This window comes from Oncorhynchus keta, chromosome 10, assembly GCF_023373465.1.
Source record: "Oncorhynchus keta strain PuntledgeMale-10-30-2019 chromosome 10, Oket_V2, whole genome shotgun sequence".
Classification (NCBI taxonomy): Eukaryota; Metazoa; Chordata; class Actinopteri; order Salmoniformes; family Salmonidae; genus Oncorhynchus; species Oncorhynchus keta.
In genome coordinates, this window is record NC_068430.1 from 63,071,139 (window position 1) to 63,088,541 (window position 17,403).

General features: G+C 42.6%; 2 protein-coding genes across 6 annotated transcripts in view; both read right to left on the reverse strand.

Annotated features, from left to right (window-relative positions):
* The window catches only part of LOC118389174 (COMM domain-containing protein 1-like), a 69,502-nt gene extending 60,005 nt beyond the window's left edge, over positions 1-9,497 (reverse strand). Inside the window, exon 1 of the mRNA XM_052527491.1 lies at positions 7,946-9,497. The gene's annotated coding sequence lies outside the window, so the exon portion shown is untranslated. The remainder of the gene's footprint in view (positions 1-7,945) is intronic.
* Positions 9,498-9,792: 295 nt separating this feature from the next.
* LOC118389387 (ubiquitin carboxyl-terminal hydrolase 34-like) overlaps positions 9,793-17,403 on the reverse strand; it is a 63,502-nt gene continuing 55,891 nt past the window's right edge. For all 5 annotated transcript variants that reach the window (XM_052527496.1, XM_052527495.1, XM_052527494.1 and 2 more), the window contains exons 68-78: positions 16,429-16,507; positions 15,736-15,862; positions 14,972-15,079; positions 14,715-14,819; positions 14,194-14,318; positions 13,653-13,776; positions 13,458-13,537; positions 12,716-12,856; positions 12,266-12,412; positions 11,427-11,583; positions 9,793-11,185 (exon numbers count right to left, since the gene is read on the reverse strand). In XM_052527496.1, the coding sequence (XP_052383456.1) occupies positions 10,407-11,185; positions 11,427-11,583; positions 12,266-12,412; positions 12,716-12,856; positions 13,458-13,537; positions 13,653-13,776; positions 14,194-14,318; positions 14,715-14,819; positions 14,972-15,079; positions 15,736-15,862; positions 16,429-16,507 (1,972 nt within the window). In that variant the 3' untranslated portion in view covers positions 9,793-10,406. The remainder of the gene's footprint in view (positions 11,186-11,426; positions 11,584-12,265; positions 12,413-12,715; positions 12,857-13,457; positions 13,538-13,652; positions 13,777-14,193; positions 14,319-14,714; positions 14,820-14,971; positions 15,080-15,735; positions 15,863-16,428; positions 16,508-17,403) is intronic.

Genomic DNA, 17,403 nt, shown 5'->3' on the forward strand with positions numbered 1-17,403 from the left:
TCCATTAAGGGCACTGGCTACTTGTTCACTAGGGTGAACATGGACTCACTGAATGCTGCTCATCTGAAACTTGTTGGGGAATAATCAGAATTAGGTGCTAACATAGGTAAGATGTTTTATATTCATATGTTTGAAAGTTACTTCCCATCAGAATGTTATTTTTGTATAATACTGTGGCGGGGTTGCAGTAACTGTTCTATGTCAGGACTAACTTGCTTGGGCCGCAGAGAGGGGAGAGGTCAAGGTGTCATCATATGTAAACATATCTTTTGCTCCACTGTGTCTGTGTGCCAGTCACTCCCTACTTTTCCCATCGGGGAGAGGAGGATGGCAGTGTCTGGAATCATTCTATGCTCCCTCTTTTGTTGCCCCCATCTTAACCTATAGCCTCACTCTCCTCTCCGTGAGCTTGTCCAGGATTGGTTGTATTTAGAATTGGTTGTATCTAAGTGACAATTTGATATATATCATAGGGTGGGGGTAATGTCTTGGTACCATTTTGTACCAAGGACGAAATAAGAGCTTTGTTTAGGAGACCAAACTGAACGATAATTTATAGCCAACTCTGTCTGGCTAGGGGATACTCCTCTCTGAATTAAAGTCTTTTCTTTGTGTAAGTTCATAAAACCTGTGGTTTGTCATGTCGTCTAGGGGGGGGTGGATCTTTGCTATAAAGGATCCCATTTGCCGTTATGTTGGGAGTCTCAACTTTTCATTAGTTACTGAACTGTTGAAAGTCAAAATGATATTGCAAAAGCTTAATTATTATTGAAGGTGAAGATTAAGCATAACTCTGACTGGTGTGTGGTTTGCTCTCATGATTTGGTAAATAGAGGAAATTTCCATGACAAACTGCAGTAGAAAAGGGGAGGAGCCTGATATTGTGCTAGCTAGCGTTACAACAATTACATATCTCATCACCAATAGTTACCTAGTTACACAGCAATATAGGAATACATTTATGAAGTGTTCATTCGTTTTTACTCATTTTAAAATGTCTAAACATTTATACATTGGAGCGCTCATGCATATTGCCACATTCACGTGCTAGTTGGAACTAGGAAACTTGCTAACTGGTTGTAGTTTACACGGCATATACAGTACCAGTCAAAAGTTGCCACACCTACTCATTCAAGGGTTTTTCTTTATTTTGACTTTTCTACATAGTATAATAATAGTGAAGACATCAAAACTATGAAATAACACATGGAATCATGTTGTATCTAAAAAAAAATCTAAATCAATTTCATATTGTCACCTATACTCCCTTTCCAGCGCTTGAGGTCGTCAGGCTGCTCATTATTACGCACACCTGTCACTATCATTACGGGAGTCAGCGCCTCAGACTCACCTGGACTCAATCACCTGCCTGATTACTTTCCCTATATATGTCCCTCCCTTTGGTTATTTCCCTAGGCGTTATTAACTCTGTTCCTGTGACCCATGTCTGTACTCTACTCACGTTTTGTTCTATGTTCATTTATTAAATGCCCTCCCTGTACTTGCTTCACACTCCCAGCGTATACTTTACATATATTTTTGATTCCTCAAAGTTACCACCCTTTGCCTTGATGACAGCTTTGCGCATTCGCTCAACCAGCTTCACCTGGAACGCTTTTCCAACAGTCTTGAAGGAGTTCCCACATATGCTGAGCACTTGTTGACTGCCTTTCCTTCACTCCTCGGTCCCACTCATCCCAAACCATCTCAAATGGTTTGAGGTCCGGTGATTATGGAGGCCAGGTCATCTGATGCAACACTTCATTCTCCCGCTTGATCAAATAGCCCTTACATAGCCTGGAGGTGTGTTGGGTCATTGTCCTGTTGAAAGACAAATGATAGTCCCATTAGGCGCAAACAAGGTGAGATGGTGTATCGCTGCAGAATGCTGTGGTAGCCATGCTGGTTAAGTGTGCCTTGAATTTTAAACAAATCAGACAGTGTCACCAGGAAAGCACCCCCACACCTCCTCCTCCATGCTTCACGGTGGGAACCACACATGCGGAGATCAGTTCACCTACTCTGCATCTCACAAAGACACGGCGGTTGGAACCAAAAATCTCAAATTTGGACAAATGGACAGATTTCCACCGGTCTAATGTCCATTGCTTGTGTTTCTTGGCCTTTAGTAGTGGTTTCCTTGCAGCAATTAGACCATGAAGGCCTGAAATCTCAAATTTGGACTGTCAATCAGATCAAATGAGAGATTTCCACTGGTCTAATGTCCATTGCTCATGTTTCTTGGACCATTGGTGTCCTTTAGTAGTGGTTTCTTTGCAGCAATTTGACAATGAAGGCCTGATACACACAGTCTCCTCTGAACAGTTGATGTTGAGATGTGTCTGTTACTTGAACTCTGTGAAACATGTATTTGGGCTGCAATCTGAGGTGCAGTTAACTAATGAATTTATCCTCTGCAGCAGAGGTAACTCGGTCTTCCTTTCCTGTGGCGGTCCTCATGAGAGCCAGTTTCATCATAGCGTTTGATGGTTTTTGAGACTGTACTTGAAGAAACTTCCGGATTGACTGACCTTCATGTCTTAAAGTAATGATGGACTGTTTCTCTATTCTTTTTGAGCTGTTCTTGCCATAATATGGACTTTATCTTTTAGCAAATAGGGCTATCTTCTGTATACCACCCCTATATTGTCACAACACAACTGATTGGCTCAAATGCATTAAGAAGGAAAGAAAATCCACAAGTTAACAAGGCACACCTGTTAATTGAAACGCATTCCAGGTGACTCATGAAGCTGGTTGAGAGTGCCAATTGTGCAAAGATGTCATCAAGGCAAAGGGTGGCTACTTTGAAGAATCTCAAATATAAAATATTTTGATTTGTTCAACACTTCTTTGGTTACTACATGATTGCATGTGTTATTCCAGTGTTGATGTCTTCCTTATCATTCTACAATGTAGAAAATAATCTAAATAAAAGAAAAACCCTTGAATGAGGTGTCCCCAAACTTTTGACTGGTACTGTAGTTATCCAGGTTTCAAGACTAACTAAAAAAAACCTGAATCCTCCTTAAGTGCAATTTCAACCGTTGCAAACTGAAGATGAACCACCCCAAAATAAAATACCTTGTTTATTTTTGTTTTGATATGCCAACAGGGATATGCCAACAACAGCAGTTGTGTAAAGTACTTAAGTATTTTTTTACTTAAGTCATTTTTTAAATTATCTGTACTTTCCTATATATATATTTGGAACAACTAACTTCACTACATTCCTAAAGACAATAACGTACTTTTAACTCCATACATTTTCCATGACACCAAAATAACTAGTTACATTTTTAATGCTTAGCAGGAAAGGAAAATGGTCCAATTCATACACTTAAAGAGAACATCCCTTGTCATCCCTACTGCCTCTGATCTGGCAGTCTCACTAAGACATAATTTACAAACACAGCATTTGTGTTGAGTGTTGGATTGTGCCCCTGGCTTTCCATAAATAAGAAAACAATTGTGCCTTTCATTTGCTTAATACACTGCTCAAAAAAATAAAGGGAACACTTAAACAACACAATGTAACTCCAAGTCAATCACACTTCTGTGAAATCAAACTGTCCACTTAGGAAGCAACACTGATTGTGCAAATGGAATAGACGACAGGTGGAAATTATAGGCAATTAGCAAGACACCCCCAATAAAAGGAGTGGTTCTGCAGGTGGTGACCACAGACCACTTCTCAGTTCCTATGCTTCCTGGCTGATGTTTTGGTCACTTTTGAATGCTGGCGGTGCTTTCACTCTAGTGGTAGCATGAGACGCAGTACATCAGGAGACGTGGAGGAGGCCATAGGAGGGCAACAACCCAGCAGCAGGACCGCTACCTCCGCCTTTGTGCAAGGAGGAGCAGGAGGAGCACTGCCAGAGCCCTGCAAAATGACCTCCAGCAGGCCACAAATGTGCATTTGTCTGCTCAAACGGTCAGAAACAGACTCCATGAGGGTGGTATGAGGGCCCGACGTCCACAGGTGGGGGTTGTGCTTACAGCCCAACACCGTGCAGGACGTTTGGCATTTGCCAGAGAACACCAAGATTGGCAAATTCGAAACTGGCGCCCTGTGCTCTTCACAGATGAAAGCAGGTTCACACTGAGCATGTGACAGACGTGACAGAGGCTGGAGACGCCGTGGAGAACATTCTGCTGCCTGCAACATCCTCCAGCATGACCGGTTTGGCGGTGGGTCAGTCATGGTGTGGGGTGGCATTTCTTTGGGGGGCCGCACAGCCCTCCATGTGCTCGCCAGAGGTAGCCCGACTGCCATTAGGTACCGAGATGAGATCCTCAGACCCCTTGTGAGACCATATGCTGGTGCGGTTGGCCCTGGGTTCCTCCTAATGCAAGACAATGCTAGACCTCATGTGGCTGGAGTGTGTCAACAGTTCCTGCAAGAGGAAGGCATTGATGCTATGGACTGGCCCGCCCGTTCCCCAGACCTGAATCCAATTGAGCACATCTGGGACATCATGTCTCGCTCCATCCACCAACGACACGTTGCACCACAGACAGTCCAGGAGTTGGCGGATGCTTTAGTCCAGGTCTGGGAGGAGATCCCTCAGGAGACCATCCGCCACCTCATCAGGAGCATGCCCAGGCATTATAGTGAGGTCATACAGGCACATGGAGGCCACACACACTACTGAGCCTCATTTTGACTTGTTTTAAGGACATTACATCAAAGTTGGATCAGCCTGTAGTGTGGTTTTCCCACTTTAATTTTGTGTGACTCCGAATCCAGACCTCCATGGGTTGATACATTTGATTTCCATTGATAATTTTTGTGTGATTTTGTTGTCAGCACATAAAACTATGTAAAGAAAAAAGTATTTAATAAGAATATTTAATTCATTCAGAACTAGGATGTGTTATTTTAGTGTTCCCTTTATTTTTTTGAGCAGTGTATAACAAGTTTGAAATTATTTATACTTTTACTTTTGATGCTTAAGTATATTTTAGAAATTCAATTTACTTTTGACACTAAAATGGTAAACCAAATACTTTTATTCAAGTAGTATTTTACTGGGTGACTTTCACTTAAGTCATTTTCTATTAAAGTGCAGTTGAAGTCGGAAGTTTACATACACCTTAGCCAAATACATTTAAACTCAGTTTCACAATTCCTGACATTTAAACGTAGTAAAATTTCCATTTTAGGTCAATTAGGATCACCACTTTATTTTAAGAATGTGAAAAGTCAGAATAATAGTAGAGATAATTATTTATTTATTTCATCACATCCCCAGCGGGTCAGAAGTTTACATGCACTCAATTAGTATTTGGTAGCATTGACTTTCAATTGTTTAACTTGGGTCAAACATTCCAGGTAGCCTTCCACAAGCTTCCCACAATAAGCTGGGTGAATTTTGGCCCATTCCTCCTGACAGAGCTGGTGTAACTGAGTCAGGTTTGTAGGCCGCCTTGCTTGCACACACTTTAAGTTCTGCCCACAAATGTTCTATAGGATTGAGATCAGGGCTTTGTGATGGTCACTCCAATATCTTGACTTTGTCCATAAGCCATTTTGCCAAAATTGGAAGTATGCTTGGAGTCATTGTCCATTTGGAAGACCCATTTGCGACCAAGCTTTAACTTCCTTACTGATGTCTTGAGATGTTGCTTCAATATATCCACATAATTTTTCTTCCTCATGATGCCATCTATTTTGTGAAGTGCACCAGTCCTACTGCAGCAAAGCACCCCCACAACATGATCCTGCCACCCCTGTGCTTCATGGTTGGGATGTTGTTCTTCGACTTGCAAGCCTCCCCCTTTTTCTCCAAACATAACGATGGTCATTATGGCCAAACAGTTCTATTTTTGTTTCGTCAGACCAGAGGACATTTCTCCAAAAAGTACAATCTTTGTCTTCATGTGCAGTAGCAAACCGTAGTCTGGCTTTTTTATGGAGGTTTTGGAGCAGTGCCTTCTTCCTTGCTGAGCGGCCTTTCAGGTTATGTCAATATAGGACTCGTTTTACTGTGGAAAAATATACTTCTGCACCTGTGTTCTCCAGCATCTTCACAGGGTCCTTTGCTGTTCTGGAATTGATTTCCACTTTTCGCACCAAAGTACGTTAATCTCTAGGAGACAGAGTGCATCTCCTTCCTGAGCGGTATGACGGCTGCATGGTGCCATGGCATTTATACTTGCGTACTATTGTTTGTACAGATGAACATGGTACCTTCAGGCATTTGGAAATTGCTCCCAAAGATCAACCAGACCTGTGGGGGTCTCAATTTTTTTTTTAGGTCTGGCTTATTTCTTTTGATTTTCCCATGATGTCAAGCAAAAAGGCACTAAGTTTGAAGGTAGGCCTTGAAATGCATCCACAGGTACACCTCCAATTGACTCAAATTATGTCAATTAGCCTATCAGCAGCTTCTAAAGCCATGACATTTTCTGGAATTTTTCAAAGCTGTTTTTAAAGGCAACGTCAACTTAGTGTATGTAAACTTCTGACCCAGTGGAATTGTGATACAGTGAATTATAAGTGAAATAATCTGTAAACAATTGTTGGAAAAATTACTTGTGTCATGCACAAGGGGCGGCAGGGTAGCCTAGTGGTTAGAGCGTTGGACTAGTAACCGAAAGGTTGCAAGTTCGAATCCCCGAGCTGACAAGGTACAAATCTGTTGTTCTGCCCCTGAACAGGCACTAGGAACTGTTCCTAGGCCGTCATTGAAAATAAGAATTTGTTCTTAACTGACTTGCCTAGTAAAATAAAGGTAAAATAAAAATGCACAAAGTAGATGTCCTAACTGACTTGCCAAAACTATAGTTTGTTAACAAGAAATTTGTGGAGTGGTTAAATATGAGTTTTAATGACTCCAACCTAAGTGTATGTAAACTTCTGACTTCAACTGTACAGACTTGGAATCATTGGCCACTTTAATAATGGAACACTAGTCACTATAATGTTTAAATGCCAACAGTACATACTGCTTTACTCATCTCATATGTATATACTGTATTTTATTCAATGCCACTCCAACATTGCTCAATCTATTATTTATGTATTTCTTAATTCCATTATTTTACTTTTAGATGTGTGTATTGTTGTGAATTGTTAAGATACTGCTGTACTGTTAGAGCTTGGAACACAAGCATTTTGCTACACCCGCAATAACAATGCTAAATATGTGTACGTGACCAATAAAATTATTTGATTTGTGTGCCTTTCCAAATCATGCATTTACCCCAGGTGGACCAAACAAGTTGCAGAAACATCAAGGATGATCAATGGAAACAGGACGCACCTGAGCTCAATTTCAAGTCTCATAGCAAAGGGTCTGAATACTGAATATAATGTTTATTATTTTTAAAGCTGTAGTCGGTAGTCAGTTGAACGGTGTTTCCTCCAACATATTGGTGCGGCTGGCTTCCGGGTTAGGCGAGCGGGTGTTAAGAAGCGCGGCTTGGCGGGTCATGTTTTGGAGGACGCGTGACTCTGTCTTCGCCGAGCCCGTTGGGGAATGCAGCGATCAGACAAGATCGAAATAAAATACAAATTCCTCAAAAAAAATCTATTCAATTTCAAATGCACTGTATGCCTGGACGCATTGAAGCGCTTCTGGCGGCTCGTGGTGGATGTAGTTAGCCAACATCTCAAAGTACAGCCTAGATGATTTGTCCACACTGACGCTGAAATGGAGGCGTCAGAAAATATAGACAAACTTTTAATTACATAAATAGGCTTAAAAGGCAGACATGTTTGACAAATATAATGTAAGATACTTAACTGTTGACATACTCTAGGCACGGTTCGTTCAGAACAAAATGGTCACAAGAGTTGCGAGACAGGCCAGTCAGTGCCTGTTGCGCACCACAACAACCATCGTGAAATCTTAACGGAGGCAATCAGCATTTTAAAACAATTTAACCATAAACGTAATTGTTTAAAACGTGGAGGTTGTATGTCATTTTGAGGTCTTACCTTGTTCCGAAGTAGCCTAGCAAAAATCAGACCATAAAATATTGAGGGAATTATTTTATAAACAGTTCCTTATGCCACGAAAACCAGCATTTCTAGCAGGTTTCTATCAACATTAATTCGTCATCCAGCAGCCCAAGACAATCCTAGTTATATTAGCAACCCATGCTAGCTGTTGCATCTTTAGATCTCCCCTCTTTCTAAATGCTCATCTCGGTCACATAAAACCACTGACATTCGGTGCGCTTTTTTACAACGGCTCCCACCAATTGCATTTTGGAACATTCGAGTGTAGCCTATACTGCATTGTGCGCATTTCTGCGCTTATCATGGGCCAACCTCCCTTGGACCCGGCAGAGCAAAAAGCATATTTGGCAGTGGGGAGATATGATCATAAAACATCATAAAATGAGGAACTGATTCTGTGGTGCAAAGCCAGAAAGCCTGTAGGTGCTTGGCGCTTTACAGTGGGAAATCAAACTAAACATGGCATATTATTTTGGGGGGGGGCGGGGGGTTCAAATTGACCCGTTGTGCCGCAAGTTACACACCTGCCTGAAGGGTCCCTGTGTAAACTGGTATTCAGTACCCTGTAACAAATCAACACAAATTTAAACAGAGGATGGTTATGATAAAATACCAGCACACACTGGTCTCTCAAGACCAGGATTGGGAAACAAAGTAACCACATGTCATCTCCTCAAGGGACTGTTTCAAAACTGTTTCAAAACACTGATCTAGCATTGGGGTGTGCACCATCACAACATATGACCCAGTCAGACAGATTGTTAAGGTGTAAAGTAAAACCAGACGGAGTAAAAAAAACTAAAGCAGAGCAGAGCTAATAATAGCGGCCGTCTCCCCAAATACCTTTCTCAAAACTGCTGCAGTCTAAGGACCAGGTTTCTCTTGAAAACATACTCCATCTAAATGGGATACATTTGATTTGATAAAGACAAGGTTCAATTAAAATGATTGTGGTTGTTCACAGCAGTGCAAAGCATAGTGGAATGATAAGTCTGGAAACATTCTAGTAAACCTTACGACCGTGGTGAAGGCTTGGGGCGGCAGGTAGCCGAGTGATTAGAGCGTTGGGCCAGTAACCCAAAGGTTACTAGATCGAATCCCCAAGCTGACAAGGTAAATATCTGTCGTTCTTCCCCTGAACAAGGCAGTTAAACCCACTGTTCCCCTGTAGGCCATCATCGTAAATAAGAACTTCTTCTTAACTGACTTGCCTAATTAAATAAAGGTTAAATAAAAAATTATAAAAGGCTGAATGGGGGATCCTTAAAATAATAAGTTAATCACATTGCTAAATCAAATCTGATTTACTCCAGGATGTTTGAGGATGTTACATAGAAAAACAGATCATAGCTCATTGTAGTTTTCAGTTCATAATTATTCATATTACAATGTATTAATTTATCCTATATTGAAAGAAATAAAAAAAAGAAATAAAACCAGAAGCAAGAAGGACAATATGGAATGTATTTTCAGTAAATAAAATAAAGCTCCAACTGTCACACCAAGTCTGCTTTATTTCACCCACAGATATCGTGTCAAATAAAGCACCATTATATATATATATATATATATATATATAAATAAATATATATATATATATAAATATATGATATTATATATATAATATCGTATATATATATATATATATAATATCTATATATATATATATATATATGATATTATATATATAATATCGTATATGATATAATATCGTATATATATGATATGATATATATAATATTATATATATAATATCGTATATATATATATCTCGTTTTCATATCCACCGCCAGGCAACAACTAGAGAAGATTCTTTACAGAATCAAGTTTCTTGTGGTTCTTTTTTAATGTACAGGTAAACTTAGTTTGGATATTAACCACGGAAAAAAAGCAAGGGACCTTTGCCTCTTTCATAAAGTACAAAACTGGCACAGAGGACACCATTTTATACAGAGTAAAAATGCAATCAAATTAAATTGCATACAGAAGAGACTAAAATTTCTGTAAACCTTTCCCCGTTACAGCAACCTCAAACAAATAAATCACTTCAAAAATAACTGAAATCAGTCAAAATAAAAACCTTTTTGACATTAGAATAAATGTGCTATAGTCTTTTTATAACGATCTTTTTCGTCCACTGGATCTGCGGCTGTGCATGTTTATAGTCATTTGGGAGCATGCCGTCTAGCGCCTTCTTCTGTCATTGAAGCCGGAGAGGAGAGATCACGTGACATACCGGAGCACAAGAGCCAATCGATAGAAGCACATGAGCAGAGGCCAACGCAACACACACAGAAAAGGGAAACGACAAACGAAAGGATGAAAACAGGGAAAGAAAAGTGTTAAACGAAAGAGCATAATTCATTTAGAGAAAAGGAATAACAGACAAAAAAATATATTAAAAGGGCTCGTGGTGCTGACAGCAATAATGGTGATGTCACGAGGAGGCAGAGCAGGGCCCTTTCCCAGATAGTTTTGTAACCACGGTGATAGTGGCCTCCACTGTCCTGAAGAGCATTTCCAGCGTGTCCGGAGGCGGGGCAGAGTTTGTCAGAGCCTGCGAGGGGGCATGGCTACTGCACCCTGGGACCTCTGGCCCCTCTCCTGCCAGGCCCAGGGCAGATGGGAAGGCCAGGTCCTCCGAGGCCAGGGTGGCCGAGCCTCCGCAAGTCTTAGAGCCAGTCTCCCTCTCCTCCTTTGTCTCATCCATTGCAGCCGTTGCTTCCCCCCGCTCTTGCTCCTCTGCTCCTGCCATGGCTGCCTGCTGAGTCTGAGACGACTGCGGCTCCTCCCCTCCCTGTCCGCTGCCGCCATACGACAACTCTCCCGTCTCCGGGAGGGAGGAAGAGGATGATGATGAGGACGACGAGGAAGAGGAAGCCTCCATCTTCTCCTCCTTGGGGGAGGCGTCCCCTGGGGGTTGGCTGCAACTGGTGGCAGCGGTAGGATCCGGTGAGGGCGGGTCGTGCTCGGTTCCCGGGTCGATGAGGGACGAGGAGTCTCTCGTCTCTGTGTCCGAGGTGCTGGTGGGAGTCAGTGCCTCCTGGTGCTCCGGCTTCAGCTCGACACATGGGGGGAGGGAGGAGGTGGAGGGGGCGAAGGTGGGTCCGGAAACTGTCACACCCCCGGTGCTGGTGCCGGCGCTGGTGCCCTCCCCGGGGCCGTCGTCGCTACTCATCCGCCGGCGCTTCACTGGGGTGGCGCCCTCTTCCTCCGCTGAGAGAATGAAACGCCGGTGATTAATCTTCACATCTGTGTACAGGTACTACCATCATTAGCATTTTCAACTTCAATTCAACATTTCCCAACGAGTTTAAATGATAGAGTCCAACCCCGTTATCTGCTTACACTATTATGTGACAACAGGCTGAAAGGGACACCACACTTTACTACCATCAAAGCGTTTAAATGTTTCATGTTTGTGACAGTACACTGTATGCATGAGTGTGTGTCGTACCTTTGGCCTTGCGGTCCTTGGCCTCCTGTTCGAGCGCGCTGCGTTGCTGCACACAGGCGCTACACTTGGACAGCAACTCCTGCAGGGCTGGACCCAGAGCCGGGTCCAGCGCCTGGGGGGTGTGTATGGACAACATCAACGCCAACGCTCGCAGGTCCTAACGAGAGGGAGGGAGCGGGACAAAAGAACAGTGATTATCTAGTAGAGAAAAGCATGTGAACAGGGAATCACAGTCCAGTAAGGCATGACTATGGAATTAACGATTACAGCATGAATAAGGCGTGAATAGTGTATTATCAGAATGTGAATAAGGCGTGAATAGTGTATTATCAGAATGTGAATAAGGCGTGAATAGTGTACTATCAGAATGTGAATAAGGCGTGAATAGTGTATTATCAGAATGTGAATAAGGCGTGAATAGTGTACTATCAGAATGTGAATAAGGCGTGAATAGTGTATTATCAGAATGTGAATAAGGCGTGAATAGTGTATTATCAGAATGTGAATAAGGCGTGAATAGTGTACTATCAGAATGTGAATAAGGCGTGAATAGTGTATTATCAGAATGTGAATAAGGCGTGAATAGTGTACTATCAGAATGTGAATAAGGCGTGAATAGTGTATTATCAGAATGTGAATAAGGCGTGAATAGTGTATTATCAGAATGTGAATAAGGCGTGAATAGTGTATTATCAGAATGTGAATAAGGCGTGAATAGTGTATTATCAGAATGTGAATAAGGCGTGAATAGTGTATTATCAGAATGTGAATAAGGCGTGAATAGTGTACTATCAGAATGTGAATAAGGCGTGAATAGTGCATGAATAAGGGATACAGACAGCGTTGAGAAGGCCGCTGGTCTTGCTCAGCTCCAGGCGGTGCGAGGCCATTTCAGGCTGTAGGCTGTGGTACTCGTTCAGCAGGTTGGTCACCAGCAGACTAATCAGGTTGGCGCAGCTGGGGCCTGACAGCACCTGGCTCTGGACCTGAGAGATGACACACACACTTACAGCCATGCACTCGCAAGGCACATCAACTTGGTATTTAAAGTAGCAAGGGTTTAGCCTGAGTCCCAGATCAGATTATGCAGTCTTGCCAACATCATTGGGGTCATTTGAAGTTGACAAGACGGCAAAACAGATCTGGGACTCAGGCTACACATGAAACCTTGGTAAAGGTTGCACTTCGTCATTGGATGCATAAATGAAATTACAGGCTATAAACGGGCTAAAGCAGAGGCTGTCAGCGTTGAAATAAACGGATGGTAGCGATGGCTCCAAGATGGCTACCTTGTGCAGGAAGCAGGTGAGGAAGGAGTAGGCCATGTTGTTGTTGAGGAAGGTCCTCTCATCCATCAGGATGCACTTGATGTACTCGCCGAACGCCGGGTCTTCGCACAGAAGCTTCACACAAGTCTTAGCCAGGGTTGACTACAGAACAGGATAGGAGATGTCAGTAGATTGTGATGCGTGTTAAGTGTGTCTATAGATTTAGATGTGTGTTAGTAGATTGATGCGTGTTAAGTGTGTCTATAGATTTAGATGTGTGTTAGTAGATTGATGCGTGTTAAGTGTGTCTATAGATTTAGATGTGTGTCAGTAGATTGATGCGTGTTAAGTGTGTCTATAGATTTAGATGTGTGTTAGTAGATTGATGCGTGTTAAGTGTGTCTATAGATTTAGATGTGTGTCAGTAGATTGATGCGTGTTAAGTGTGTCTATAGATTTAGATGTGTGTTAGTAGATTGATGCGTGTTAAGTGTGTCTATAGATTTAGATGTGTGTTAGTAGATTGATGCGTGTTAAGTGTGTCTATAGATTTAGATGTGTGTCAGTAGATTGATGCGTGTTAAGTGTGTCTATAGATTTAGATGTGTGTTAGTAGATTGATGCGTGTTAAGTGTGTCAGTAGATTTTGATGCGTGTTAAGTGTGTTTGCAAGTGAGAGAGAAATAGTGTAGGTGACTGTATTTGAGTGAGTGTGTGTGTGCGCGCGTCTGTGTGCGCGTCTGTGTAAGTGTGTGCTATGTACCTGAGACTGGCAAAGCTCCGTCCACAGCTTGGGGAAGAGGGCCAAGTGCAGAGGCAAGCCCTCGTACGCTATCAGGACACCTGGAGTCAGAGAGATATGGTCATATTGGAGACCCCAGATACACAACCATACAGCCTCTTAGGTCATTAGAAATATAAACATTAGAAATGCATCCACACACAAACCCCCACTTACTCAGTTTGACAAGGGTCTCCGTGAACTTCTCGCAGTTGATGGCGACTCGACACAGCAGGTGGATGAACTGGTGGTAGGACAGAAAGTAGTCTTGGAGCATCCGGTCATACACCTCATCTTTACCCTGAGAAAGAGAAAAAGAGAGAGATGGAAGTTGATGATCCTTCTCAACGACAGCAAGAAGACCACACTAGCGCAAACATACACACGGAATGAACAGACTTTGAGCTGAGAAGAAACATACATAAAACACTTAATTTCCCCCAGAGGAAACTTCAGTTGTGGCACTATCAGGCACCGTTTCCACTTATCCAACCATTCTTTTAACCAGGTAGGACAGATTTAATTTAAGATAAGACACCAGGTAAGCCATCGAGAACAATCTCCCCAGAAACAAAGATCCTCTTCAGCATTAAGACCACCGGTCTGTTAACTACCATCAATACTTAAGATAACATGAACTTTGGCACGAAGCTTAAGAAACTGACGAACCGGCCAAGAGACATGAGACAAAGAAGTGGTAGTATTCAGAGACACACACCTTGCTGGTCTCCACCATGGAAGGCAGGAGGCACATGTTGAGTTCAGGTCTGGGAGGCCGGATGTTGTTCTTGCCTCCCATCAACTTGATGTTCTCTCTGCAGGGCAGGTAAGGCCCAAAGGACACTGTGCACAAAGAGACAGTCACATTCAGACAAATCACAGAGGGACACATCCTAGCTGGTTTTACACAAATCTACAGCAACATATGTCAACGAGAGATTTAGACACACCAAAAAAAAGGCATGTTTATTTTCTTTCTCGATATCTGAAGGACAGTTGAGAGACTGCCTCAGGCACAGAGAGGCCAGGACAGTCAGACTCCCTGGTACTCTGACATGCACTAGGAGAACCAGAGGTTACAGACAGAGCCAGGGTCCTTAGGATAGCATGCTGCCTCATATAATATGTGAACTGTGTCGTATTATCAAATCATGATTATTTTCATGATTGCTCGTGTTGGTCCTCATTAACTTGCGTCAGTACATAAGTTGTTAGTGTAGCAGTTGGAGGGGGACTCACTAGGGATGTTGCTGTGGTGGTAGGTGCAGTGGTTGTGCTGCAGGAAGGGCACCAGCGTGTGCAGGAAGTCATGGGGACTCAACAGGACCAGCTCCTTCAGAACATCTGGGCGGGGGAACAGAAATACACAGGAACTACTAGTGACATCATGTCGAGTGATTGGAATTGTTCCAAAGGTCTACTGTATATAAGTTGTGGAATAGTTTAGAGGGGAAATGTGGTCAAATATTATCCAAACGGTGTGTGTGTGTTCTTACCCAGGCAGGCGTTGCGGAGCTCCGGGGGGCTGTAGGAGTTGAGGAGGGTGAGCAGCTTGTGGGCAAAGTCAATCCTCTCCTGCCACTGGATAAGAGCCTGCTTCACATCTACAGGAGAACAACACAGGTTACACAGAGACTTTACATCAGGGTCCTTAAATAGAAAGGCAAGTCATTGAGCTCTAGTTCACAAAAGGGCAAGAACACAGGGCTTATTCACAAGGGAGTCAATCTTAACGTTCACTTCAGTCAAATGTTCTCTTCGTCATTAGTCCTGCACTGATGTCAATGGGAGACAGAACATTTGACTTTGACATTAGGTTTTGCTACAAGGTAGGTGGTCAGTATAGAATAAATATCTTCAAAGTAACTCGGGATGTCGGTTGTGGCATGAAAGCTTATTTTTAGTAATAATACTTGTTCACATTTTACCACTTTAGATTCTACAAAACAATAAAAGAATGTTACTAGCAAAAGCCAGGATACTTGTCAAATAACTGGCATGTTCCCTTTATGTTTACTTCCATTCTGGTACTTGCAGTCAATAGCGTAATCCAATACTAATTTATACAACAGAAATATATACATAGTTCTCACTCTCCATCACATGAATTCTAATACAATTTTACTCTTACTTACGTAACTGTCAAATTAAAATAATTAAAATAAAATATCTTTAGATAGAGCTCAATGACTGAACAGTAAACATGAACTCAAGTTACAACATCCAGAGAGGAGGGGGAGGGAGGGCAGCTTTCGCTGACCTTTGCGCTGCAGATAGGGCCGCGTGGCCTTGAGTACCGACAGGAAGATAGACAGCAGCTCCACCAGGTCCCCCGTCACATGACACGCTGTGGCCTCGTGGTACATCATGTGCAGGGTGTTGAACGACTGCACACAGAGAGACAGAGGTTAAATGACAGGCAACGGTTTATGTTTGAAATTAAACCTGACCCTTAACGTTCCTACACTTTACAGTAAAATATTATTTTACTGGATACAGTTCACAATGAAGAAACTGTATCACAAACTACTAACATCATTTGCAGGGTGTTGAATGACGGCAGGATGGAGAGGGAGGGAGGGAGGGGCATGTCAAATGACAGGTCATGATTTATGCAACAGCTGATGTCATGATAAACCTCTAAAGACACCCTTTACTTTGAGAAACGTAAAAAAAATATAATATATAAAATCTCTAATAACGGACATAAAATACATTAAATGCTCATATTATTTACATTTTGAACCCGTTTAACCCCAACCAAATCTTGATTTCCGCTAGTCGAGTGATGAACGAGACTTTTCGAAATGTGACGAGTCTACCCCCAACCCCACTCCTAAAACTAACTCAAAATTACGATATACAAGCCAGTGAAATGCCGTAATGTATAAAATGGTTCAATATAAGCCCAATGACCATAATTAGTAAATGTGGGCAGAATGTCTGGTCGTACCTCTGTCATGAGGATGAGTCCTCTGTTGAAGACCACCAGCAGTCGGTCCTCATCGTTCTCCAATAACACACGGAAGGCACTGGGAGGAAGGACACAAAACACCAGACACATAATATCATAGACATCTACTGGATTTCACATAGCTTTCTCTGTGTGTGTGCGCAATCTCCCTTCTCTTTATCTGTGTGTGTGTGATCTCCTCTGTGTGTGTGTGTGTGTGATATCTGTGTGTGTGTGATATGTGTGTGTGTGTGTGTGTGTGTGTGTGTGTGATATCTGTGTGTGTGTGTGTGTGTGTGTGTGTGTGTGTGTGTGTGTGTGTGTGTGTGATATCTGTGTGTGTGTGTGTGTGATATCTGTGTGTGTGTGTGTGTGTGTGATATCTGTGTGTGTGTGTGTGTGTGTGTGATCTCCTCTGTGTGTGTGTGTGATCTCCTCTGTGTGTGTGTGTGATCTCCTCTGTGTGTGTGTGTGATCTCTCTCTGTGTGTGTGTGTGTGATCTCCTCTGTGTGTGTGTGTGTGATCTCCTCTGTGTGTGTGTGTGTGTGTGTGTGTGTGATCTCCTGTGTGTGTGTGTGAGAGATCTGTGTGATCTCCTCTGTGTGTGTGTGTGATCTCTCTGTGTGTGTGTGTGTGTGTGTGTGTGTGTGTGTGTGTGTGTGTGTGTGTGTGTGTGTGTGTGTGTGTGTGTGTGTGCTGTGTGTGTGTGTGTGTGTGTGTGTGTGATCTCTGTGTGTGTGTGTGTGTGTGTGTGTGATCTCTGTGTGTGTGTGTTGTGTGTGTGTGTGTTCTCTGTGTGTGTGTGTGATCTCCTCTGTGTGTGTGTGTGTGATCTGTGTGTGTGATCTATGTGCGTGTGTGTGTGATCTCTGTGCTCCTCTGTGTGTGTGTGTGTGTGATCTCTGTGTGTGTGTGTGATCTCTGTGTGTGTGTGTGTGTGTGATCTCTGTGTGTGTGTGTGTGTGTGTGTGTGA